Here is a 27,886-nt window from a genome sequence, read left to right as displayed (position 1 = left end):
AAATTCCAAACTGGGTTTAGGAAGAATATCGGAACATCCCTTAATGCAATTTTAATATCTCATATATTTGCTAAATCTAAAATACCTGATACGGGACCGATATATATTGCATCTCTTGATCTAACAAGTGCTTTTGATTGTGTAATTAGGGAAGTGCTGTGGGCTAAACTTCTCCATCTTGGGTTTCCCAAAAGGCTTATACAACTAATTGCTATGCTCCACAATAACACGTCCTTTCAAGTAAGAGTCAATAAATAAGGGACCCTCACTCCTCCCATTGTCACTGAAACAGGTGTAAAACAAGGTTGCAACCCTGTAGCTCTGTGACATGGACATGTTGTGGATTGGATCGGGTATATTTCCAGCAAGACTAGGGAGCCTTAAGATAGATTGGCTATGTTTTGCTGATGACATTGTTCTATTTGATAGGACTCCCTGGGGACTTCAGAACAAATTGAACATCTTGTATGAATATGCCATGAAACATAATCTTGTGGCCAACCCTTGTGTTATTTTTCATAGCAACAAAAAGATTAAATCTTACTTTTGGACTATTGCGGGAGCAAGACTTGTACAATCAAATAGCATTAGATACCTTGGGTATCCTTTGGCGAATGTGAATTCGTACAAATCTTGGGAGGAATATTTGAAAGTTAAAACACGTCCACTTTTATCAATGATGAAGGTCATATATGGGAAATATTGTAAATTCTCAATGTTGCCCCTTATTGAATTTGATCTATTAAAGGTGGAACCTATCATTCTTTTCAGTTTGGACATGTGTCTGTTGAATGTGGACCTAATTCTGAACAGGATTCAAGGGAACCTGTGGAAACGAACCTTGGGTTTGGCTATTTCAATGCCTAACTCGATTGTTCGCCATGAATTGGGCTTATCTTCATTAGCAATTAGATGGAATTGGCGACAACTTTGTAGATATGTCAAAATACGATTGCCTCCAAGAGACTCACTCTTTCAAGATCTCAATGCTTTATTGATAGGTGGCGCTCTACACTCTTTGGAACTATTTTTTTTAAAAATGGACAAAATTCTAGAAACAATTGATGTATCCATTGAAGAACTAAAAATTGGGCTATTTAGAAACAAACGTAAATTATATGATTGGGATTGGTCTATGGCCTTGAACACAAACAAAGAATACTCTACATACATGGAATATGCATTGAGACCAAAAAAGAGGGGATCTCACTCCTTATATATTATTAAATGTCCTTGTAACAAGGTTAGAAACATCTACCTGAGATTTAAGCTTAACCAGTTTTTCACTTTGGAGCGTATGCAAAGGACGGATCAGGTTAGGTCTCTGAAAAGCGACATAAATTGTTGATTCTGTCTATGTAAAAAACAGATAGAATCGATAAACCATCTACTGGTCGATTGTCCTCTTTTTGAGGAAGACAGACGCACGCTCCTGGGTGAATATTGTCCAGCGGAAACCGATATTGCAAGAGCTGTATCCTGGGAACGTAGCATGTGTGGGGACAGCATGCGTTTGATTTTGTCCTTGTCTCGTTTACTATTTAAAATTGAGGATGTTTTGATAAATAAAAACATGAGTTTAAGTTTAGGCATAACTATGGAAACGTAATGGATGTTCCATAATTGGGTACATCCAGATCTCACGATAGTTTTAGTTCTGTTAATACACAAATTTTGTACAGTTTTATAAATGGTCTTTTGCAAAAACTACACTTAAATATCATGATGTAAATCTATGTGTAACAATTTATAGTATTTCTAGGAAATGTGTTTATTTGTTGTTTGTTTATTTAATATAATTACATTTTCTTGCGAAGTAAACATTTGTTATGTTGTAAAAGTTTATAATCTATATGTAAACTATAAACAACTTTTAAATTTAAAAAAAAAAAGAAAAAAAACTTAATCTCACTAGTTGTTCAAAGGTAATTTAAAAAACATAAGAAACTGAATCTATATTTTAAGAAGTAAACAATATTAATTTCTCTTGGTCGAAGTGACATTACTTATGCATTTACCAGAAGAGATGTTAAGCAGAAAACAAGAGTTCATTCAAGAGAAGTAAAAAGCAAAGATAAGTAGAGTATTCAATTTCTACAATCTCAATCTGGTTGTAATGCACAGTTACAGAACTGATCCAGCTTGTTGATATTGTGTGTATAGAGTCAAACCTTTGAACTCATAATTTCTAGTACAGATGAAACTGAAAACTCATTTTCACATGTAAAAGTCTAAAGTGAACAATCCAGATTCTAAGCAGTTAGCAGAGGCTAAGCAGGTAAAAGTCTTTCACTTAAGTAACATTTACCCAAAAGATATTAGTTACACAGTATATTATAACCAGGTAAATATTTTTTCACTACAGATTCCAAGGACAACCAGAAGGTTGAGAGTCTGCAGTTTTCTCGTTTGTTGTTTTCTTCACTACCCCTTTCCCTTCCTTGTGGTTTTCTTCTCAGCTATTTTCTTAGTAAGTTGAGCAGGGAACTCTTTATGAGGGTCTGTGGGATCAGCATCAGCTCCTGCGGAATTACGTCATACCAATCCTGACACATCAGGACCAATGGCACTCGCAAAGCCAGTAAGGAGCATTTTGTAAGCACTTACAAATCTGTAGTATCCTTTTGTGCAAATCATATAGGTAGCAGAAGTGACATTGCACCCCTTTTGACTCATCGGGAAGACTATTGTAAATATATATATTAAAATCCTCTATTGCTTAAGAAATAGTGATTGTTAACAAGTCCAAACAAGCACCTAATAATATGTTAATGTTAAAGGCATTTGTACCGCGCACCGTCACCAATGGTTCCCAGGCGCTCTGGCGGATCTGAAAAGGAGGGTATGAGAAAACATGGGATTGGGGGAGGCTAGTAGGGTGTAGTGGGAATAGGAAAGTGAGAGGTGTGATGTCCTGTTGGCAGGTTCATGTTGGTTTGCACCGTTCACTGAGCTTAAGTGCGGTTTTTGGGTTGGTGCGAATTCCCATGTGCAGTTGTGTCGGGTTATGTGTTGTTAGTCTGTTGTTGCAATGTGGTGAAGTACATGCGTATTGCTGTGCAGAGAAGTGGTTGTGTGAGTTTCTGTATGAGAAGTGTATGCGGAAAGTTGAGGTTTTAGAATTGGTTTAGTGGGGTTTCCCTTACCTCTTTGTCTTTGCGTTTCTGCGCTCAACATCTATGAATATCTTATGTGATTGGAATTGTTTTTTGGCTGACCAGTTGGCAGGCATGTTGAGGAGTGGCAGTTTTCCTCTGTATTACTCTAGTGGTATGTGCACCTGGCTGATGCAGGCGTGTTCCCCCGCCCTGGGGTTGGCGATGTTTAGGTTAGCGGATTCTTGTCCCTCCCTGCCCATCCCATGTGGGGTCTTTACTTTGAAGTTTTTATTAGTAAGAACTAAGAATTGCTGCATATCAGTAGCACCAAAGCAGTACTCAGGGATTGCAAAACACAACATGGGGGTGGCAACTGCTATCCTGAGCTAGTACAATCTGACATCCTTGCCTCTGCAACCATAGTATCACTGGAGAGAACTTTGCTACATGAAAACAACTAAATCCAACTTTGTCTAACAGCCACAACCTCTGCTTCATGCTGGATAGATACTATCGAAAGTGCAGCCTTCAACCTTAATGGTCCCTAATAGAGGAATAATGTGTTTGCCTTATTTTGACCCTCAGTAATTTATGGTAATGAATGTTTGAAATTTGTGCATGCTCTTTGTTTTGGTCATGAATGTCGGCCACGCTTCTGAAAGGTGACCGGGATTACAGCTGTGACCCTTTACTCTCTCAACTACATCCACCATGTCTGCCTTTTCCACAGTAACTGCATCAGATCTGTACACAAAGAAGAAAGGGGCATTACCATGATCTTTCATGGCTGATTTCCTATTTCTCTGTTAGGTTCCCCTGACTCTTCGGCCAGACAATAGCTTTTCAGCGGTAGTGCACACCAGGGCAGCCGGCAGGACTGGCCTTAAAGTTACTGTGCAGTGCCAAGATGTCTCCTCTGGACAGTTTGAGGGAAATGTTTCTGAATTCTGTGATGAAGTGCAGATTCTGGTAAGTGCATCCCCTGAAGATGGGCAGATATCAATGAAATCTGTGTAATGTTTGAAGATACTACTCAGTGCCGGTACTGGTAAGGGTGGTGAAGTTGGAGAAGCTATATGTTTGTGGATCATGTCATAAAACATAGACACTAGTGTGGATATTGAAGGAGATCTTCACATGACCATTTATCAACTGTGGAGCAGTGGCAGAGCCAGGCAGTGGACGGAGGGGGTGGTCACTCTCTCAGGGCTCCTTCCATATTCCTGTGCATCCCCCACTGCTATCCATAAAGTACTCAAATGATTTTGACCTGTGGCCCACCAGGAGCCTTTTACCCACCACTAGCACCATAACCAGCCTCTTTCCCTGCGATTAGGTTAGATGTTCGGTGGGATTGTCCATGTTATCGAACTGTAAAAGTGAATTTATGCTGAAGCTAAAACATTGCTGCTCTTACCTGGATGCACAGAAAGCCCCGGTGTCTAACGTGTAGGGGAGTGGCAAAGTCAAGCCTACATCTCCATATACGTGGCAAGGTGTTACAAAGTTGTATATCCTTAACTGACCTCTGGACTGCAGTAGATGTTTATCTCTTGTTCTGGATTCCTCTGATGTGTCTTTTGTCCCATCATGCAGGTATTTGAGAAATTGCAGCTCTTCTCGCCACTTTGCCCCACCGAACAGATTCTGATGTCCATGAGCTCCCAGCTCAAACTATACACCAACAGGTAGGGAAGAGAGAACTATACACCAACCAGTGAGGAAAAAGTAAGTGCACAGCAGTATACATGGAAAGGCGAAATGTACCCTAAACACCAGAGAAAAGTGAACCGTTCACATACAGATAAGGAAAGTAAAAGAAAAAGGAGCAGTACCTCATGTAGGGGAAAGAGGACTGCACAACAACAACCAGTTGGGAAAGCAATTATAAACCAACAAGTAGAGAAAGGGAAGGGTAGATACCAAAAAGTAGGGCAACAGAAAAAGACACCAAAGGGCCGGAAAAGAGAACTTTACACGAACAAGTAGCATACAGGGAAACATATACTAATAGGTAGATAAAAGGGGTTAGGGTCAATTGTACAGTAACGGGGGGGAGCCCAACTGTATTGCAACAGGTAAGGAATAGCTAGCTGTGCATGACCAACAGTTAGGGAAGGAATGGAAAGGTGAACAGTACATCATGAATAGAAAAGGGGACTCTATTCCATTTGTCTGGGAAAAGGTTATTGTACCTGTAGTAGTGCAGATACGGGGAAAGAAACAGGGACATACACACCAACAAACCGAGAAAGGGGAGGCTGAACACTCAAAGGTAATGCAACAGCAAGCACACATTCATGAGCTAGGAAAGCAGATATACAAGAGCAGCAGGGAAAGTGGACCAAAACACTAAGGGGTAGGTTGGGGGGTTTGTGGGGTTTTGAGCTGACTGAACACTAACAAGTAGGGAACGAGGAAATGTAGTTTAGTAGGGAAGGGGCCCTGCACACCAACTGTCAGAGAAACAGGAACTGTACTCCAACATGTTGACAAAGAGAGAGTGTGCACATACATGCCAAGAAACTGTACACCACACTTAAGAATATGGGAAACATGTTCTTTCAGTAGGCAGAGAAGAATTAACTGGGCACTACTAAGTAGGTATTTGGGGACTAGTGAAATATAAACTGCACCAACCTGTATGAGAAAGGTAATACAGGATAACCATGTGCTTTCTGCACCGATAGGGGGTTAGAAGTACAGCAAGTTCGTGGGTGAGGGTAGGGGTGAGCCGTGCAGCACATCCAGGCAGTCTAAGTGATGAGCTATACAGAATAGGCGCTGGACTACTGGCCTTGCTAATGTTCCTCTTTTGTGCCTTGATTGCAGGGAAGGAGCAGCCTGTGTCAGCACGCGAGTCTTACAGTGCTTCCCCAACTCGTCCGTGATTGTAGAGGATGGGCAGGGCCTGCTTATGGCTGGTGCAATCACAGGCACTGCTGTGCTAGAAGTAACGTCGCTGGAGCTCTTTGGAGTCAACCAGACTGCCATCACTGGAGTCCGGGTATGAATGGTTACATTGTGTGGGTGGGGAAGAGCACCATGAGCATGAGAGCAAAGCAGAGGACGACCCATAACTGTGCTAGGGCAGCTATACAGAAAACATAGCCATGGCCAGACTCCCAGGCACAGAATCAGGGGTGAACTGGCCTGTAGGGAACTTGATTTCCCGTTAGGCCTCTGCACCTGGGAGGTCCCAGCTTACCTGTGCTGCAGGAATTGAAGATGGGCCCACTAAACCCACCCCAACCGTCCTGTCAGAGGCTATTAATATGCACTTCTGACTTGATAGCTAAGCGGGGAAAGGTGAATTGGATAACAAACAAACTGCCAAATCTCCGCTCCTACCCACAGCTTCTTCACTCGGCTCTTGAGTTCTTAGTTCTTATGGCTCTACTATTTCAGGTGGGATCTACAAGTAAACGCACTACAGCTTAGATCTATTGATGGTCCGTTTGGATCCTCACTTAACCCTTGTACTTTTGCTCCCCTTTTTAAATTACCTGATTGCCTTCCTTACTCTCTGGAAGGCTGATCTTGGTAGTCAAAAAATCCTTCTCAGAGGACTTGTCTCTCCTCATGCTACTAAGTCTCTAGGTAGATTGTTTGCTGATTTGCACAGTTCACTTCAGTTGTCAGTACATATTGAACTTATTTACATTGAACTCTATTGTCTCTTGACATTCTTGTCCCTTTTATATTTCCTGCTTTTCTTGTCTTTACACTTTCTGCTTTTCTTGTCTTTATACTTTCTGCTTTTCTTGTTTTACTTTCTATTCTTAAATTGTCCACCTAATATCCCTGTCTGCTGATCTCCATGTAGTGCTTGCTGTTAAAACACCTTTCCTGAGCGTGGCGATGCTCTGCAGCTCTTGTGCACTCAGAGTTGCTGTCAGATTCTCCTTGTTGCTCTCACACTCCCGAAACAACGTGGGAAATATATCCTGGTGTCTGCGCTGACCGCGCTCTGCCCCACACTGTCTCTGCCAAGCCCTCTCTCAATCACTTACCGCCACGTTACTGCTGCCTTTACCAGGCCACGTCGGGAGGTTTCCAGGCAACGCGTGGTGCTCCCCTTGGCAATGTGATGCTTGTCTATGTCACATGCACGCCACTGGGTTCTTTACTCTAACCCGAGCCACTCGCGCAGACTTCTCTGACACAAACAGAGTCAAAAATGAAAAAACAAACTTGACTCAATTCGCTCGCTCACACTTGCCAACTTCAAGTTCTTGAACAGTAAAGTTACTGATAAAATACACTATACACAGTCTTTTGAATCTACAAACAACGGAAAACCTTTCACTTAAAATCTGTTATTGAAAACGGTATGGCTTACTTCCATAAACTTTTTACATTGTGCTGACATTGTAAATCTATGATGACACTTAGCATTATTCTTCTTCTCTGTGGATTTCTTCCTTCTGAAACAGAAGCTCTAGCTGCTGTGACCTCTCAGGATCAGATCTCCTGATGAAAGGCATTTGAGAACCTTGGTGAAGGTTCCGAATTGTGTCACAGCTGCCCTTCCTCCAATCATTCTTCAGTTGAAGCTTCACCATTTTGGAATGACCACACTCAGGGGGCCAGGTAGAGAACACATCCACTCATAGACACCAGGAGCCATGCACGGTAGACCACCATTTCCAGACTGTAGGCACCAGTCCGAAAAAATGAGCAAGCCAGGACTTTAGAGTCAAAGCAGAAAACACAGCCACGACCAGGCTTGGATGGCCGACAGAGAACACAGCTATAGGTGGACGAGATTAACTTTGACCAGTGCTCTGAATGCATACTTTGTCACCTGGAGACCATGATGGCAGCGGTGTGCAGTAGAAATCAGAATAACATAACAAAAAGCTCCTGCCGACCGATCCATTCCGGCAAACTATCGCTGGATCTCTATAACTCCTTTCCTAGGCAAACTCTTGGAGAAGTTGGCTATCTCTCAGCTTACCCTCCACAGTGCCCTCACCCACCAGCGAGGCAACTAATCTGGGGGTCATCTTCGACTCCAATCTCTCCTTCTCTTCTCACATCTCGGACATCTCTAAAAAGTCCCACTACCAGCTGCACCTCCTCAGATTATTCTACCTTTTCTCACTTTCCCCCAGAGGCTCACCGTCTCCAGAGCCATGGTTCTCTCTAGACTGGACTTCTGCAACAGTCTCTTTCTCAATCTTCCTACTTCTACTCTCCAACCTCTTTAACTTATCCAGAACAGAACCGAAAGACTTATCCTTGGCCTCAAGCCCAGGGACCGCATCTCTCCGGCGCTGAAATCCCTCCACTGGCTCCCGGTGGCTGCAAGGATCAATTTCATGTCTCTGCATAGTTCACAAGGCCTTCTGGGGTCGGGGCCCGCACTATCTACAACACTCTCTTCCTAATGACTCTCCTTCTAGAGCCCTTCGCTCAGCCTCCTCCAACTCTCTGCAGGTGAGGCGTTTGTCCAAACAGAGATTTGGGGGTAGATCTTTATCCTCTGCAGGTGCCTCCATTTGGAGCAGCCCCCCTGCCTCTCTCTGTCTTAAGCCGGACCTCCTCAAGTTCCAGAAACTCCTCAAGACCTTCCTCTTTCTCTCTCCCTCTCCCCATGCTAACCTCCTTCTCTTCTCTCTTGCTCTCTCCTCCTTTATCCTCCCCAACTCTGCTCATTTCCCTGACAGGTCGCCTGGTGCACCTACAGAGTCTCACAGGTCCAGGCTCCACCGCCAGTCCTACACTTGCCTCCGGGCATCTGCACCCTGCCTGGCACTACTATACTCGGAATACGTTCCATGAGAGGGGCAACCTCTTTGCACTTAACCCAGGCCCCTGATGGACTGGGCGCACATGTTCCCCCTCCCTCACACTTCCTGTCTGTGCACTTGCACAACCTTGAATGTACTAGGCCTAGCAAGATCGTTTGTCCTGTCCTCCCTTTGTCTCCCCTCCCTAGCTTGGTTGCGCTTGAAACACGCATTAGACATTAGAGATGACCAATCATCAATCAATCTGATTGTCGCCAGGCCTAGTAGGTAGTTAATTGTTCTGTATGTCCTTTTCTCCCCCCCCTCCTCCTTCTCTCCCCACTTTTTGTCATGCACTTGTACTATCTGACAAGTCGTTAGGCCTAGTACGGCAGTTTATTGATTGTATGCTCTTTCCTCCCCTTCTCCCTCCCCTTCTCCCCCCCCCTTCCTTCCTGTCATGCACTTGCACTAGTAGAAATGCCTGAGGCCTAGTACGCTAGTTATTCTTGTTAGATCATTTGGAAACCTCAAGGCCTAAGAATGACTACTGCATTCCCTTGTTCCCTTCCCGCCTTGAAGCACTTCACTTGTGTATAAGCACTTTACAAATAAACAGTTGCAATTACTATTACAACACAAATTTAGCCAGACCTTTAGGAGCTAAAACATAACACATCCCTGACCAGTCTAGGACAGCCAATAAGGAAATAAGCCCTCTCCAAACACTGATGGTCAAGCAGAGAGCACAGCTATACCAGCCTCTTGGGGCCAACAGTACAACACAGCCATGTGCTGGTCCAGGCTTCCAAGCACCTATTGTTGTGCTACAGTCCAAGGCCTATTGTACTATGGGGCAAGATCCTTATTTAGTGATTACCAAACATAAGGATATATGAAGAGCATATTTATAACACAGCCAGTACCTTGGCTTCCAATCATGTTGTGCCACTGATCGGGATTCTATGCACATGGTTGAGTAGGCAGGTTTGTCATTTTTAGGTCTCTTCTGCATGGTACCATGGAGAATGAATTGTAGTGTTCATCACAGTAGTGGGAATGAACATAGGCTGGTAGTTTTCCATTCTCGAAGAAGCATCGTAAGCGGCTGCCTGACAAAAAAAATCAACCTGCTCAATATGACACAATTTCTCTCTTTTAGGACTGCTGGTCCAGTTTCCTGAATGGCCTTTAAACCAGAAAGGCATTTCCAAAGCCACACTTGGGTTAGTGACGGCCACTGATAGGATCTATGCAGCTGAGTAGTGCTGGGTGCAGGGAAAACCTGATGTCTACCAAATTAAGATCATAGAGCGTAGCACCTCAGGATCAAGTGGATTGAGAATATTGCTTATAGATCACTTTGAGGATTCAGGATTTCTGCCATATGAGTAACTGTAACCGGCCTCCAAACTTACCTTAAAGAAGCTGGATGGATTACAAAATATTCAGGCTGCTGTAGCAAGTGCAACACTTGAAGAGATACCATGCTATCGTATATTGCCCTGAGGTTGTCCTGAATCTGGCATGGATTCCTGGTGAGCTTTTTTACCAGCCCTACTCCAACTTTTCTGTTACTTTGCTCACCCCATTATCAACATTTGCGGTCGTTCTGTTACTTACTTGCTTTCTTTGTTAACCCCAGCACTAAGCTGAAATGCAAGGCCATGTTGATTCACTCAATTACCTGTGCAACGCTGCTGTTTCCGACAATGAGTTCATTATGCACTGGTGCTAAGAACATAGCAACAGCTATTTCTATTGGTGCACATATGCTGTCCCAACCAAATATATTATTTTGTTGCCTGCAAAAACGAATCCCACTGCTCAGTCTTGCTCACGTATAGGTTCAACAGACACTTGAAGAATGCTGAACCCTCTGTAAGGGGTTAGAAATGCAAGCTGGACACAAAGTTGTTGGTTATAGACTTTTATTCAACTTAAATGAGTTGATTGATGGGGTCACAGAAATTCTTTCTTGCTACTTCTGCATCTTTTCTCCCATTCTATCGCACACTTCCCTCATCGTTTCTTCCATTCTGCAGCTTGCTGCCTCTTTCCAGACAACCGCTCTCTTTCTGCGTTTTCGCCCACCGCTCCACCTCTGGTCCACCACTTCCCTCTCTAGTCCACTGCTCTCCCTCCTTTACATTTTTTTAAAATGTACATTTTGTCACAGGTCCCCAAAAAATGGGGCATTTAAAACAGAGCAGAGGATATGCTGTTTTTAGATAACCCATTTTTGGAAATGAGCAGAACACCTTATTCTCAAAGGTGACCTGCTTATTTCCACAGGGCTGAGCCGCAGAGCAAATGATGCGCTGGCCAGCTGCCTTGAATACATTACTGTCGGAAGCGTTCTCCAGACACTGTTCTACAGGCTCCCAAGGCATTTCACTGTGATGGGCGATTGAGGGGCCTATCAGTGTAAAATTCAACCCCCATCCCAAAAAATGCTGTCCCATTTGAGAAACAGAAATGCAAGTGAGGCATCAATGGTTCATACCTCTGCTGTCACACTTAAAAAATAAAGTTGCATGACAGGGTCAGAAAAGATCCTGTCATGTAGTGTGCACCCCCTCTGGCTATTCAAAGCAGACACATATCTTAGTTTTCTTCACATTTAAAAGCTCATCCTGTTTGTAAATTTGTGATGCGCTTTTAAATGTGTGGAAATGCCCCCGGATTTGGGCCAATGCGCAAAGAGGTGTGAAAAGGGCCATCTGAAAGGGCACATATAAGATGCGCCTATTAAGATGTCCTTTGTGGATTGGGCTGCTCTTTTTTTTGGCGCACGTGATGAGATGTGCTAGCACACTTCATTAATTGTGCCAAAAAAAGTGTTGAGAACCTGGGTCATTGTGTCATTTTTTTTTAACACCATTTTTGCAAAAACAGACGTTTTTCACGGGTGTTTTAGCAAAAACAGCTGTTTTTGCGCCTTTATTAAAAACAAATGTTTTTATGCAGCATCGCAAAATCACTATAAGCTGGAGGGTCTGATATAAGAACTGTGAATGCAAGTAGATATACCAAGCCAAGAAAGATATATGCTATTTGGAAGTAAAGAGGAACTATAATATGCAAGAAGTCCTAGGAAGCATACACTAGGCAGTTAAAATAGAAGTAGAGAGGTCTTCACAGGGCAATATACCAGACAGTTGTGAGTGCAATAGAGGTCCTGGCAGGAGAGTACACCAGACAATTGGAAGTGCATGAAGAGTCCTGGCAGGGGAGTATACCAGGCACATTTCAAACCTACAATGAGTGTCAAGCAGAAACAGTGTTTGTTAAACAAAGAAGGAACTTGTGTTTAAAGAAGGAACTTTTTACCTCCCCGCTCTACCTATTCATGCATAGATTACTAATGGAAAAGGGCATGGAATGACTGTCAATGTACACAAGCACAAAAACATCCAGGAAATCCCTGGGGACTTCATTAATAAAAAAGTGAAATGTAGCCAGCACATTGCACAAACCAAAAGGCATTACCTGACACTTAAGGGCCCAACCTTCGTCCAGAATGCCATATTCCACTTGTTGACCCTCACAGATTTGGTCCAGGTGGTAAGCCTTGCACAAGTCCAATTTGGTAAAAATTGTGGCCCTATGAACTTGATCAGTATTACTGAGATTAAAGGAAGCGGATAGCGATTCTTGATGGCGATCTTGTTTTGAGCTTGATAATTGATAAAAGTCCCCAATGGAGTCTCTTTCCTGGGTACAAAACATGGTGGAGAAGCTGTGGGAGATTGTGAGTGATGAATTAATCCCTTGGACAAATTCTCCCTCAGGTATTCTTTGAAAATGCTCATTCTCCTTTTTCGTGAGGGTATAGATTTGACTGCTCAGTATCGGTGACCCCTCCTACAATTCAATTTTGTGTTGATATGGCAGATGTGGCAGTAGCTCCCTGCTTTAGACTCATCAAAAGCATCCCAGAAATCATGTTAACATACTGGCAGCTCCCTGGTATGAGGAACCGCTCTCCCTCAGCCAAGCAGACTCCTACCACTACCTCTGTTGATGGAGATTTATTTTGATCCCACACCCCTAAACAATTTTCTGCACACAAGACAAAACCACACCCAACTGTCCTTCTCTCCCAATCTAAATTGGGTTGGGATCGTGGAAGGATAACCAAGGCATTGCCAAGATCACATGTAATTGAGGGTCAGCAATCAGTTCAAATACCAATTCCTACCTGTTGCGTCCAGAAATCGCCAAAAACATCATATGGGCAATGGGCCATTAGGAGAGCTGTGACCCATCTAGTGCCCTAACCTGTTCTGTACCTGCCTCATGTGCCAAGGAATCTAGATACAGTTTCCAGTGGCCCCCAAATTAATCACTATTGGGCCACTTTCCTTCAGATTTCCTTCAACAAGCAAGGATACATTTACAGTGATAAGCAGGGCAGCTAATGGAATGGTCTTGGGCAGTGGTGTATTTAAGCGTTCTGCTGCCCTAGGCCCAAATAAGTGCATGCCCCCCCCGCTTTACTCCACCTCTTCCAGACTCTGCACCTTCACCGGATTCCACCACTTCAACAAACTCTGTCCGCGTTGTCCAAACAACACCCCATCACACCCATTTTGTTACAGGGATTAGAAAGTTATTGCTTCCTCTCTATTAATTCATGCCTGTCATCTTCTGCGTTATGTTAGTTGAAAGAGTGTTTTCAGATCGCTGCTGCCCAAGATTTGGAGACAGCAGTGTGTTCTACAGTTGCGTGCACTATAGGTAATTGTCATGGCTATTTGTCTACTTTTGGTTAAGTCCGAAAACAATCTTTTAGAGGAAGTGATAAGAACATGTCTGCCAAGTGGACACAAGTGAGAGAAGATTGGAATGAGGAAATTTGGTTTCAATGAGCACCTAGACTGGTCTGTAAAATGAATGCAACATAATTAAATGTCTACCTCCGGTCTTGTTAAATGGTGAAGGTTACAAATTAAATATATGCAACTGGTACAGGCACATTTTATAAAACTGTTAAATAAAACAAACTCAACCCCCTTCTCATGGTTACAGCTCTGATGTTATCAGGGGGCAAACTGGGAATAAAGCAAGTTACCTGCTGCAGCCGATGTACCTCAAATCCCTTAGGCTGGAAAACAATTAAAATATGTCTAAATGGTCATTCGTAAACTCTGACTGGGCATAAACACCTCAGTAGAGTAAAGACAGTTGGAGAAGGTTCTTAGAATCCTTTGCTCTGCATTCTCACTTTGGATTAATGGATAAGGGCGACCCTGAACATTCATGTGTGGGGAGCAACAGCATTCCTCATAGCTGCACAATGCAGGCACCTTTTACAACCAATAAATGGGTACATACTGTTTACATCATTGCTGTTTGTGCAATTGTGCAAAATACCCAACACTCCGAGAGTAAAATTGAGCATCGGATTAGGAGTTCCAGCACAATATTACCTTTGTGGGTGTGGTTTAGGGTATCAGTCTTGGCAGCTTGCGGTTAAGGTCATTTAAAATGTTAATTCTGTAGAGTTGGTTGGACTGTACAATACATGGGACCATTTTGAGATGTGTGGGTATAGATATAGGTGTCCTGCTGTCGTTTGAAATACTGTTTAACAGTAAAAGTCCTTTCATGTATTTAAAATATAATAATGCAATGATTACTTATAAGCGTCACAGTTATGCATTGCGTAACATACTTTGCAGTTGGTTCTTTTGGTAGTACTGAGCGTGTCATGAAAGACACATGATAAACCCAGCTGAGATGCCATTTGGGTGCTTAGCACTGAGCAGCCTCTGTAAAGATGACTGAATGGATATCTTTACGTGACACATTTTCAGCTGTGAAACAGTCTGTACCTTTGGCACACAGTTTTTATCCTCTCCCCTTCTATTGCTTTGGGTATCTTTTCACAGATTTCTTGATGCACTTGCGCATTCAGATTTACTCGTCGCCATTTTAACTTCTCTACAATCTATTTCATGCACCTTTTGGGCAGCCACAGACCTATGAAATGTGGGTCCGGGGAGGGAAATGGGTGCTTGCTTCTCAGCATCATTTCAGTGTCACCTGTAGGAACTCTGTGCTTGACTTGAGCATAGGCATGCGTTTAATATTGTAAAATGATGCATCATTTTTAACCGTTACCTTTCTGAAGAAAAAACCCTCATTTTTGCAATGGTTTAAAAAATGCATGTTGTGTTTGAATATAAAAATGATTGCTTAACACAGTTTATGTGTGTATTGATTAGAAAGAACTCCAACAATAATGTGAAGTGGCACCAATAAAACCAATGAGGTTTTGGCTGCTTTGCATATTAAAGAGCATTTTGGGAAGATATCTTAATATCTGTCATATATGTCTGTGAGAGTTGTATGACTGAATCACTAAATACCTAAAGTCACCCTAACAATGAAGCTTTTGTAAATATCAAGCATATATATAAGTATGGCCATCACAAACATTAACTGCCAGAGTGGAACGACTGCTAACAGCTCAACATTACTTGCAGTGTTGTGAATCAGCCAGACTCGGAGAAACAAAATTGGCTTTATTTAAAAGAGTGAAAACCAGTAAAATGAAAATATGCTGCAATAAAATGCTGCTACCCTGGCAATCTGCCGCCCTAGGCCTGGGCCTAGTCGGTCTGGTTGTAAATACATCTATGGTCTTGGGTCTACTAGTTTAGGCAGTGCCAGGATTAGGGTAGAATATCTAGAAAGAAGGCAAGTGGTGAATATGAGAGAACGTGTGAATGGGATTTTTTTTACTTTAAGTAGTTATTACTTGACTTCCTAATATCCAGATGACTATGCCTCTCCCAAGCCAGATGGAGAGAGAGAAGCTTAGGCCTGATTGGCTGGAAGAGTACTGGCAGGGATCTGGAACCTGAACCATTATTCTAATCTGCCTTTCATCTGGCTTCTGTGGAGACAAGTCTCATGTTTTATGTTCTCCTGATAGAGGCATGTTAATGAAAAGGAAGGAAATTCTCCAGAATTCAATTGACAAAACATTGTGTGACATGATCCAGAGTTGATCTAGTGGGAGAACAGCAAAATGGAGACTTTAAAGTTAAAGATCAGATGTTATGTGCAGTGTTGTCAAGAGAATACTGTTAAAAGACTGCATACAGATATTCCTGAGATTAGGTCAGATATGAGTGAACAATCATTTAAGTGTAAACATTTCAAAACTGCTTACAGGGCAATTACGGTGTGTTGTTGGAAACAGTTTACAAATAATATCCCCTAATAGACACCCTGCACAAGTCTCGAGGAGGCAATATAAGTAACAATTTCTTTAGGGTTGGCCACCAAGCTTTGCTCCTCAATATCTTTATGTGCTGAGCACTGGAGAGAGAGGCTGACATGGTCATGCCAGGATCCGGCTGGAGGAAGAATCTAAACCACGCGTACAGTGCGGCAAGGATCTGAGGCTGGTGCATAAGAAGCCCTTTTGCCCATACGCGAAGAGGACATGTCCGAAGCAATCAAATCAATTATACGAGGACCAGCACAGAGACACACCAACAAAAGGCTGGTTGCTTGGTTCCCTCAGAGTCTCACTGGGTACCAGGCTCCTTCCACAACCATTCTTCCTTTGCGCTGCCTTCTGGCCTACCACGCACTTAGGGGCTGTAACTGTAACCCCTACAGCCCCCCTGCCTCCTTGCACTTACCTAGAGGCAGCCCTGGCTGCACTTACTGTCCTGATTGCACTTCCCCCTTCCTCTTCCTTGCACTTCCCCCTCTCCTTCCCCTCGCACTTCTCTTGTTGCACTTGCATGATTCGAATGACACAAGGCCTAGTAGAGTCGTTTGTCTTGTTCTCCCTATGTCTTCCCTCCCTTGTCTTGTGGCGCCAGGGAACACTTGTGCACAGGCGCACTATAAATGCAATATCATATCATACTAATTATAACTTCTATTGTAAAAAGTATAATACAGATTTCGGCTGGACATATTTTGTTGAAACTGTTAAAGTTTCTGAACTATACTTACCAATAAAACACAACTCAGGAAACACGCATTCCTAATTATTATAATAAACTTTCTAGTAAGTGATTTAAATTGTTTGGAATTGAAAATTGCTTCAGTATTTTACTTCTGCGACACACTCACAATTCTAACGAGAGCACTGCTAATATCAGCCTCATTTAAAAGTCAAGATGGCTATGCTATTTACACAATTTACTTGGTTAATCTTGAAAGGCATCACTAGCTAAATTAATTCAGAATAAAAGGAAGAGAGCATAAGAGAGTAGGCAATACAGCTCATGGGGAGTGGCATCACATATCGGCTAATGTGGAATGCAGTTACTGTACCATCCTTATCTGTTTTAACTGCTGGACATTCTTTGCCCCCTGCAGGTGGCGCCAGTGTCCTATCTGAGAATCAGTACAAGCCCCTGCCTGTACACGACCAGCGGGAGCCCTCTGGATGCCTTTCCCCTTGGCATGTCTCTGACCTTTACAGTACACTTCTACGACAGAATTGGTGAACAGTTCCACGCGCAGAACACCCGACTTCAGCTGGCAGTGAACAGGTAAAGGGCTCTGGAGTTCAGCCCACATACATTATTAGTCAGTGGGTCAGTAAGATCCTTGACTTTGGCTGCTAGCCCATGCCTCATACTTGATTTTGATCGATTGAAAATGTAGGGCTCCATACCAGTAGCGTTTTATCCATAATCTTTAATACATTTGTAATGCCTTTGAAATATATATCCATTTAAACGAACAAAAAAAACGAATTCCTGACACGCATATTTTTAGACAAGTTAAAATATATTTCTAAAAGGGTGCTTTACTGTTGCAATCCACATGTTCTAATGCACATCTATTTAACTAGTAATTCACTTAAATTTAAAGATGTTCACTTTCACATCATGCTTCACCAGATAGATTCTACTTATTTAATTTGGAGGAATCTCAACAGTGATGGATGGAAATACTTAAGCTAATACTTGTCAATCACTGCAGATTATGTGCCTTTCTTCCTGCGTCCTATGTGTGTTGATCTATGTGTTATGGCACTGATAGGCCTTGTTACGACCTTGCTGGTATCCTGGCGGATTAACCGTTTTCGGCACTTGGTCCGGCGGCAGTACCGTCGGATTATGAGCGCTGTAGTGACGGTGTAACTCCCCATGCAGGGGGTCCAATAGGACACTGTGGGGGGATTTTACGTCATTACCGGCACCGGCAATACCGTTGCCAGTAATTACAGCGTTTTTTTGCCAGTAAGGCTGCCTTACCTCTGGCTTTTGTAGGTGCCTTTCCCGGCTTACTACGTGTGAGAGAAAATAAAATAACCAACACCACCCCAGTCAGTGAAGGAGGCACTGAGACCCGGCTGCAAGAGTTCAAAGGATGGTTTATTTCTCCAGCTAGGAAATAACCCAAAAAGCCCCTACCAAACATTTACATCATACTCGTATATATATATCAACTAAAGTAACTCTAACAAAAAGTGCTAAATGGACCCGATTGGCCAGGCGGTGTGGTGCTGTAGGTGTGGGTGGCATCTCTTCCTTCTGGTTGGCTGAGTGGCTGACGAGATGACGGACGTCAAATATCTTGTGCTCCACGCAGGTCAGGGTCCGGTCACTGTGGTCACTACCTAAGCTAATATGTTGCATTCGTAAAACACTAAATAACAAATTATCTAAACATTTTATGCTACTTTTCATATTTCTACACAAGTTACAAATAGTAATTATTGTCAATACAATTGGGTCATTCGTGGCTTTAATTGGAGGCCTTGACCTTTATTGTGCATGTAAAAAGAGTCAAGCTGTGTTTCACATATCTCCTAAGCTTCAGACCTATTAGTATATGTAAAAACATATATTGTGGTAAAATGCTTAAGTTTAGTAGTGGGTGTGTTGGGTGGGTTTCGCAGCACAGGCGAGGGTCTGGCACTTGAAAGAAATACCTTACAGGGAGCGCAGGGTCAGGATGGCAATAAATTGCTCTAAATGGGGGTGGGTGGCTTGCATGTTTATGGGGACGAACGAGCAGAAAGTGCTTAGCTCATCCTGGTTCACATGCTGGTTCTCATGCTAGCAGTGATCTCAGAGGAAGAAACTGTATCATATTGGTTGTTGCAACTTTCTCAGGCTTCAGCGTGAGAATGGGAGCGCAGAGCTTTCCTTCGCAGGGGGAGTGCAAGGGTGGGGGCCAGCCAGCTGCCTGTGCGCCTTGTGTGTGTGTGTGTGTGTCTGTCCTTGGCTGCTGCGGTGGAAGGGGAGCTGAGCATTGCTGTACTATCGCAGTGAGGCCTGTTTACCCAAGATGGAGTCGAAAGGGGGCACAAAAGATGGATGCCCCATGTCCTACTCAGTAGTCCCATCTATGTAGCAGTCAACCGTGGTTAACTTTACGGGCAAGGGGCAATCCCACTACCGGAGGCACGTGGTCCAAGCCTTGTACTGAGGAGTGTACGGCGCGAGGGGGCCTGGGGGCCCCTCACTCCCATACATTCCCCCCTTTCATTACGTCTAAAATAACAAACTACTTATCTCTTTTTTTCCGTTCTCCCTTCGGTAGCGCTCAGCTTCAGCTACAGCCTCATCCCAAGCGGGTGTACCCTTTATTGGCATCCATGCTTTGCACACACTTCTTAAACTGTTACCTCTTCTTGCGTATTCTTCTGGGGTGACCATTGTTTATCCCACCAACCCCATCTAAATCTATCCAAACCTCGTTATACCACAGCAAGTTCTTTGGTTCTTTAATGGTAGTGTGATGTAGACTATCGACCACGTCCCCATACTGCCTATAGATGGCAGTCATTCTATACTGCGGTGTGGTGTATTCTCCAGTTTGTACTTGGGCATCTATCATGGTAGCCACCGTTGTCTCTGGGACCACTGTTACCATCATCATTGCTGAATTAGGCATATTATTTTCACAGCATCCTAGTCCCAGTTGGCACACACAGAATATTAGGAGAAGAAAGACAATAATGGGAATGAGTATCTTCGCTGCTATGTTCACCCATGATGGTATCCAGCTGAACAGATTGTCGAACCACGTGTTGTTGTTGTCTGCTCCACCTTCTGTTCTCATTCTTTCTCCTAAATTATGCACTGTTATCACATGTGACAGTGTCCCGTTATCAGCATCTGAAGTTGGTACGAACGTGCAGCACGCCCCCCCAATTTTTTTGCAAACACCGCCGTCCATCGCCGTGATAAGATCTAAGACATATTTGTTTCGCATCGTCATCAGGCGCAGTGCACAGAGCTCTATTTTTATGATGTTGAATCCTTCTTCAGTGTCGTTAGCCAGCTGGATGAGCTCCCAGCGTGTTATCTGCAGCCATTTCGCGTTTGTCCTTGCTTGAACGCCTGGTGCTAGAAATGATGCAAATAATGTCTGTGCAGATGAGAAAAGCTTGTACTGCTGCGGGATTTCAGCAAGGAGTTCTGACGATTTGTACGAAATATAATTGGATCTTTTGCTGCGTGACCACTTGGTTCTCAATGTTTCTTCTGACAATAGTTCGTATGCTGGGGGCTCTGTGATTATCTCATCGGGCGCTGTCGATGGTTCAGCCGATTGCCCTGCTGCTGATATGTCAGCCGATTGGCCTGCTGTCGAACTGTCAGCCGATTGGCCTGCTGTCGATCTGTCAGCCGAAGGCCTTGCTGTAAACTGAACGTGGCTCTCTGGTATCACCATTAGTGCTGAGTGAAGTGTGGGTAGGACACAAGTGCCCCTCCAGGATGCTGGGAGATGCAGGTAAGCTTGTTTGCCACAGATCCAGTATATGTCCATTAATGCAGCAGTGCCTTTTTCATATCTGGTATTATTAAAGTCTTATTGCACTGCTGTGCGGTTCCCATATTCACCTTCCCTTCTCCATGGAACCAAAGTTTGTGCAGTATTTCCCTTTGAATCTTTATGGGTCTCTCCAGGGGTGTGACCCATGTCAGCTTGGTGACATGCTGTGACCAGATGGGGATGCACGTTTCTTTTGCCCACTCGTATGTTTCGCCTGGCAGCCCTCAAAGGCCCTCAGCTTTGCATTTAATCGTTTCATCATGCCACTTGTCGTCTGTATACCTTGTCCCTTTTATGATGAAAAATGGCTCTTGGAGGCAGATTACTCCTTGTCGTCTACTGGTGCATGTTTGTTCGTTTTCCAATTTTTCCATGGTGACTGTGTGTGCCTGAAATGTCTTTTCTATTCTACACAGCATCAGATGAATCAAACATTGGGCCTCAGGCAAGGGTACTTTCTGTGGAACTAACATTTTTGGGGTTCCAGTTGCATGAGGAATAAGTGAGCACACGTAGCAACTTTCATTACTTGCTTGCTTTGCTGCGGTGCTCATGTCTGAATACCATTTATTTGATTGGTCAGGGTGTCGGGGGTCCTCTATTTCATCTAACCCCAGGTTGTGATAAATATCATATCTGTTTTTTCCCGCCCCCCTTTTTCTCCTCCTTCTTTTGTTTTTCAATTGGGTGCCAACTTGTTGATATTGTAGTGGGAATATTCTGGACCATGCATCATCAATGTTGTTCATAGTGACATGTGTGTATTCAGTAGTGGTTTCTGGTGCCGTGTGTGTGTGCATGCTTGTATTTCTGGAGTTAGTCAACCAATAGTAATCGTCATTTACATTCCATCCAAGCTCTATTTCCTTGGCCATAGTATTACTCAACAATGGAATAGCAGTTTTGTTCACATGCAATTGTTCATAGGGTGGCGTTACATTTATGCTATTTGATTCAACGTTATAAGTGTCCTTCAAAATGGTTGTTACTCCAGTCCATATTAGTTTAGACCCTGGTTTTGACATATTAGCCCCGCTCCCCCCTTTGTTCATTTAATTTGCCACAAATAAAACAACGTTATACCAAATAAAATAAAACATCATTATTGCAAATAGTATGGCACCATATTTTATAATGCATTCTACATTGCTCAATCTACTGGCCCGAGTGGCATCCCTATTTCTATCTAACATTTCAGCCTGCTTAGCCGTTTCGTCGCATTGGCTCATGTTGAATCTATGTGGGCGAGACAGATTCGTTAAGTCATCATGAAAAGAAACATATTTGCAATTGTTCATTCTTTTTCATCTTTTGCTCAATTAGGCATTTAACAACTGCTTTCCATTTATCATAAAAACAATGAAGAAAAATAGAAAAAATAACACGATTCATATGAGATTTGAAAAGAAAAAAGAAAAAGAGAGAGATAGAGAGAGAGAGAGAGAGAGAGAGAGAGAGAGAAAGACAATATATAAAAAACATTTTGCTTTTTCACTATACTTTCCCTGTTTTAGTTGCAGTTTTCATCATGTCAGACTGTGTTAGCGATGCCATTCACACAGTCTGGTTCATTTTGGGGGAGTGCGACACTGTGCGCCCTTCTCACGTCCGATAGGTGCACCCAGTATTTCAGTCCCTTCACTTTAACTGCAGTTGGGGTGCTGTACACCACTGTGTATGGACAATGAAATCTTGGTGAATTCCACCTTCTTACAAAACTTCTAACATAGATGTGTTCCCCTGGCATTAATGGCCCCTCCGGGCTATCTGCTGCTGGCATGGAGGTGTCTGTTGCTATATCTTCAGTAAATGGCGGAGCAATTTGTTTTGCTATGCTGCGTACTGCACGTGCAGCCCTGTGTGCATCAGACACCCTCCTAACAGGAGAGAGCGGCGTGTGCATTCTTCTCCCCGTCACGATTTCGTGCGGGCTCAAATGGTGATCCTTGCATGGTTGATTTCTGAGTTGGAACAGTGCTAGGGGCAGACAATATACCCAATTTTTTTTCAACTGAGTTGGAACAGTGCTAGGGGCAGACAATATACCCAATTTTTTTTCAACGTGCTGCATAATTTCGATACATTGCTTTTGAGCAGCCGTTGATCCTTTCCACAACTCCATTGGCCATTGGATGATAAACCGAACATAGTTTATGTTTCCCCCCAGAAGGGAGGTTACTTCTTTGAAGAGATCATTCACAAAGTGCGTGCCGTTGTCTGAACGGATCACGTCACAGATTCCCCACCGCGAGAATACTTCTCGCACAAGGAACTTGGCAGCACATTTTGCATCAGGATGGGGGCAGGGGCCCGCTTTCACCCATCGTGAAAAAGGGCATACCACCACAATCAAGTATCTCGCTCCATTACATCTTTCTCCCATATCGGCGTAGTCGATATGTAGTTCTCTGAATGGACCTGTAGGGCGTGGCAAAGTGCCACGCAGAGTTCGTAATGTCATTCCTGAATTGTAAGTTTGGCATGTAGCACATTCAATCACAAATTTAGACAAGTATTCGTGCAGATTGGGAACAAACCAATCCTCCTGAATGTCTGAGGCGATGTGTTGTTTTGCAACGTGAGCTGGGAAATGCAGTTGTTGGAACGCTACTTCTAATAATTCTACAGGCATCACTACCTTGCCTGTCGTTTCCTGTCTCCAAAAGAGATCTGTGGCTGATTGTTTACATCCTCGTTTGCCCCACAACTCCTGCTCTTCCGGTGGGGCTCTTCTCTGGAGTTCTATCAATTGTGCTATGGGCGTGTCACTGTATGCTTCTGCTAGTTGTTCTGCTGTGGCTGTTTTTACAATGTACTCTGATGTTGGTGTCTCATTGAAGTACGAGGCTTTCTTCGCTGCTGTGTCGGCTGCCGCGTTCCCCAATGAGACAGCGACTGTGTTATTGGTATGGGCTTGGCATTTAACCACTGCAACTACCGATGGCTCTGCTAAAGCTTCTATTAGTACATTTAGCAACGCGGCATGTTGTACGGGGGACCTGTCTGCTCTTCTGAACCCTCTCCTTCGCCAGTGTGATAGCCCTGAGTGAACTGTGGTGGTGGCGTAAGCTGAGTCTGAATATATTGTTACGGCACAATCTTTGGCTGTATGTAACGTGCTGATTAGTGCAGTCAGTTCGGCTGCTTGTGCAGAGTAATGTGAGGGGAGGCGCTTTTGAACAATCACTTCGTATGTGTCTTCTTGCATGCGCACTACTGCCATCCCCACATGTTTCTCTCCTGTCTCTGAGTTTATGGATGCTGACCCGTCTATGAAATACATTTCTCCTTCTGTAAGGGCATTTTCTCTTGCTTTGGGAATGTCATCGCCCTCTCCCTCATACGTGCTACAATCGTGTTCCTGTAAATATTCAGTTGTGCATGGCTCTGTAATGAATGTGGCTGGGTTCACTGTCTTGCATCTGACCACGTGTACATTTGGACTGGATATTATTATTTCATAAGCAAATGCTCTCTCTGTTGTGAGAGTAGATTTTGATCTTTCCAAAATAGCAGATAATGAGTGTTCCGCACATAGTGTCACTGAACATCCCATTACGATCGTGGCACTTTTTTCAATGGCGAAGGCCGCTGCAGCGAGGGCCTGTTCGCAAGCGAAATGTCCTTGCATGACTGGGTCTAATATTCCACTGTAGTACGCTAACGGTTTGTGGCCTAGCGATGTCTTTTGTGTCAATACTGCTGTCATCAATGTTCCATTGCTGTGTGAAAACAGGAAAAATTCCCTTTCATAATCTGGATTTGCAAGGACTGGGGCGTCTGCAATAAAGTCTTTTAATCGAGAGAATTGGGCAATTGTCTCATGTGTCCATTATATTGGGGCCCTGTTCTTCTGTGCTTCCTTCAGTGCTTGTAGCATTGGCAGTGTGTATGCTGCATAATCGAGGATCCATGCTCAGCAATAGTTACATATGCCAAGAAATTTCTGCATGTCCTTCACTGTTTTTGGTATGATAATGTGTCGAATGGCAGCAGCTCTATCTGGTAGTATTCTTTTTCCATCTTTAGATATTTGCTGGCCGAGATATACAACGTCTGCAAGGCAGTATTGTAACTTTCCTTTGTCCACCTTGTATCCCTTGGCAGCCAATACGTTAAGCAGTGTTATCGAGTCTTCTCTACACTCTTCTTCTGTTTTGCTGCAGACGAGTAAGTCATCTACGTATTGTATAATGGTGCTCCCTACATCTATGTTGCCGATGTCTTCTCGTAGTACTCTATTAAAAATGCTTGGACCTTCGTAATACCCCTGTGGGAGTCTGCGGTGTTCATATCTGCTGTTTCCTAATGTAAAGGGTGTAAGGTACTGCGAGTGGAACAGAGAAAAAGGCATTTTTCAAATCAATAACAGTGAAGCAAGTTGCCTCTTTTGGTATACTGCACAATATTGATGCTGTATTAGGCACTAATGGGAACTCTTTTTGGATGACATCATTGAGTGGGCGGAGGTCCTGGACCATTCTCCACACCCCTCCTTTCGCTTTTTTTATCGGAAAAATCGCTGTGTTGCATGGGGAAGTTGATGGCACTAAGATACCTTGGCTTAGGAGTGCATTCACTGTTTCTCTAATAGCTTCCTCTGCTTCTTTGGATATTGGGTATTGTTTCACTCTGGCTGGGAGGGAACCTGGTTTCAGTTTTATCTTTATGGGAGTCACCTCATGCAACAATCCCACATCGTGTGGCCCTGTAGTCCAAATTTCAGGTGCTACCCTGGCCATGTCTTCCTCCAATATTGTCAGTGGGGCCTTTATGTTAGCCATGAGTGGGTTGTGTATGTCTCTGTATTGGATCATAATGTCACATGGTATGCTAATTTCCATTATTATTTCTCCATCCCCCTCGTAATCGGTAAACAATTCTTCATCAGTTATATCTTTTAGCATTATGTTCGGCTCAATGCATAGCATACTTCTCCACTCGCGTCCCTGCGCGTCCAGGCCTATGACCACAATGCGTTTGTTGGAAACTTGAACTGCCGCAATGTCTATAGATATAATTGTGCCTGGCACTACATCTGTTGGTGTGATTGGGTGGAATATGAAGTCTGATGGTATTCTCCACTCTTTTTGTGTTATCTCAGGCACTACTCGGGCTAATACCTGTATTCCATAGACGAACATGTCCATGTCAATGGGGATCCCTCTTACTGCAACTTCCTTTGCAATCGTGCTTATTATCAGGAGTGCTCGTACGGGGCATACCCCTGTCGTCAAGCACACTATCCCTCTTTCAGTAAAGGCTATGGTCATGTTTAACTTACTGAGCAAGTCTCGTCCCATCAAATTGATTGGCGCGGCTTCGTAATACAATAAGGGTGCGCGCACTGTTTTTCCCCCTACTGTTACATCAAGATCTTTTGTATAAGGAACTTTTAAAATAGCCCCAGAGAACCCCTGCGTCTCCAAATTTCTTCCCGAGAGCTGAAACCGCCCTTCTGTGAGGCATGATTTTTCTGCTCCAGAGTCTATCATAAAGATAAACTGCTTGTTTCCTATTTCTGCCGCCACTAGTGGTTCCTCATTTGCACTTTGGGTGGTGGATAGGACTGGACCCGCAAGTACTCCCTGTGGGCTGTCCTAGTCTTGGTATCTTTGCTGACCTGGCACTGAAAAAACGTTGTCATCTACGACCGTTACACCACGGAAAGGTGCAGGGGCACCGTTTGCGGCCGCTGCAAAAGGGTTATTGTTTATGTTCCCTACTGAGTTTTGTCTTGCCATGGACTGTAGTGCGTTTTGCTGTTGTGGCTGCTGCTGTTGCTGCTGTTGTCTTTGTTGCATTTGGGGGTCATAGCAGTACTGATCTTGTTGTATCCCCCTCACCATTGGAGCTCCACAAGGGGTACCTGGGTGTGGACAGCCCCACCCCTGTTCATTGTTCATGGGCTGCTGCTGCCCCTGGAAATACCCTGATGGTCGCATTCTACAATCTCGTGAATAATGTCCCCACCTTCCACAATTCCAACATGACCCCTGTTGTCCTCCTCTTGGTCCTTGCCCACCACTCTGTTTCCCATTCCTCCCTATCCGCACCTCTGCCCACAGTACCCACCTCTTCCTTGGGCCGGCCTGTTCTGCCTCTGTGATCCTTGGCATGGCTGTTCCTCTCCGTTCCACTCTCCTTGGTCCTCTCCAACCCACTGTGCTGCTATCCCAATGGGTCTTCCTCCTGCGTTTTCCTCTCCTTCGTTTCCTCTGTCTGCGGTTACACTGGCAGTAATGGCGGCGACCTTCACTAATTTTGTCTGCACTAATTTTGCTTCGTTGGCCAGCCTCTTTTGTGTGACCTCCTTTTCTTTCTCTTTGATCATCCTCCAATGGTGTACAATTATGCTCTGAATTTCAGGCCACCCTTTGGCTTCGATCCCAGCTATTTTGTCCAAGGCCTTCTGCACCTCTTTCGGCAACCCCTTTTTAATGACAAAATAAAATAAGGCTTTTGATTGATTCCATGTCGTACCAGTTTCACTTCTCCATAAGTCTTGCACTCGCAAAATGAATTGCGCAGGATCCTCGCTCTCCTCCATCGTGCACTGCATCACTGCATGTAAGTCTGGAACATCTGGAAATGCACGCCGCAATGCTTCCCACACTTGTGCTCGAACATTGTTGAATGGTGATCCATTGTGGCGATCACAGCTCATTGTTACTCCCGGGAACCCTGCCCTTTCCCAGATTGTGTCTGCTTGGTCCCCGATTGCTGATACTAATATGCTTTTCACATCACCTATAGCTAACGACACACCTGCCGTGTTCTTCTCAAATACATGTATCCACTTACCTGCTCCTCCCGTCAGCGGGGGGAGGAGTTTTGACAGGTTGTTTTTGTCCATTTGGGCCCACGGAATATAGTTTGGCCTACCTGCTCCTTTATGAATCAGTGGCATTTGTAGTTTCTGTTTCTTTCCTGTTTTGCTCGTTCTCCCTTTTTTCGTTTTACTTACCAGTATGTTCCCTGTCCTCCCTGTTCGTTGTCTTAATCTACCTTGCCATAATGGTGGTGATAGTGTGTCTGGGTAACGGCAGTTTGGCAGTGGGGAACCCTCTGCGGCAGCTGCCTCTTCGTATTCATCTAAATCATCCCATACTTCTTCTATTTCTGACTCTAGCTCGTTATTATCCTCCCAGTTTTCCTTGTCTTTCACCCTGATCTCCACTTTGTTGACTCTCCGGTGTATCTGGGCGTATAATTCTCACTGGCTTGTTATTCAATTGGAACAGGAATTGTCCTGACTGCCACTCTTGTTCTTGTCTT

General features: G+C 43.9%; 1 protein-coding gene across 2 annotated transcripts in view; it reads left to right on the top strand.

Moving 5' to 3' along the window:
- The window catches only part of NUP210L (nucleoporin 210 like), a 1,198,481-nt gene that overhangs the window by 785,886 nt on the left and 384,709 nt on the right, over positions 1-27,886 (top strand). For both annotated transcript variants that reach the window (XM_069651587.1, XM_069651595.1), the window contains exons 28-31: positions 3,909-4,067; positions 4,695-4,786; positions 5,931-6,105; positions 17,189-17,364. In XM_069651587.1, the coding sequence (XP_069507688.1) occupies positions 3,909-4,067; positions 4,695-4,786; positions 5,931-6,105; positions 17,189-17,364 (602 nt within the window). The remainder of the gene's footprint in view (positions 1-3,908; positions 4,068-4,694; positions 4,787-5,930; positions 6,106-17,188; positions 17,365-27,886) is intronic.

The sequence above is a fragment of the Ambystoma mexicanum genome, chromosome 1p, assembly GCF_040938575.1.
Source record: "Ambystoma mexicanum isolate Mex_15411 chromosome 1p, UKY_AmexF1_1, whole genome shotgun sequence".
Taxonomy (NCBI): Eukaryota; Metazoa; Chordata; class Amphibia; order Caudata; family Ambystomatidae; genus Ambystoma; species Ambystoma mexicanum.
Note: the sequence above shows the minus strand (reverse complement) of the source record. Positions and strands in the feature narration are given on the sequence as shown.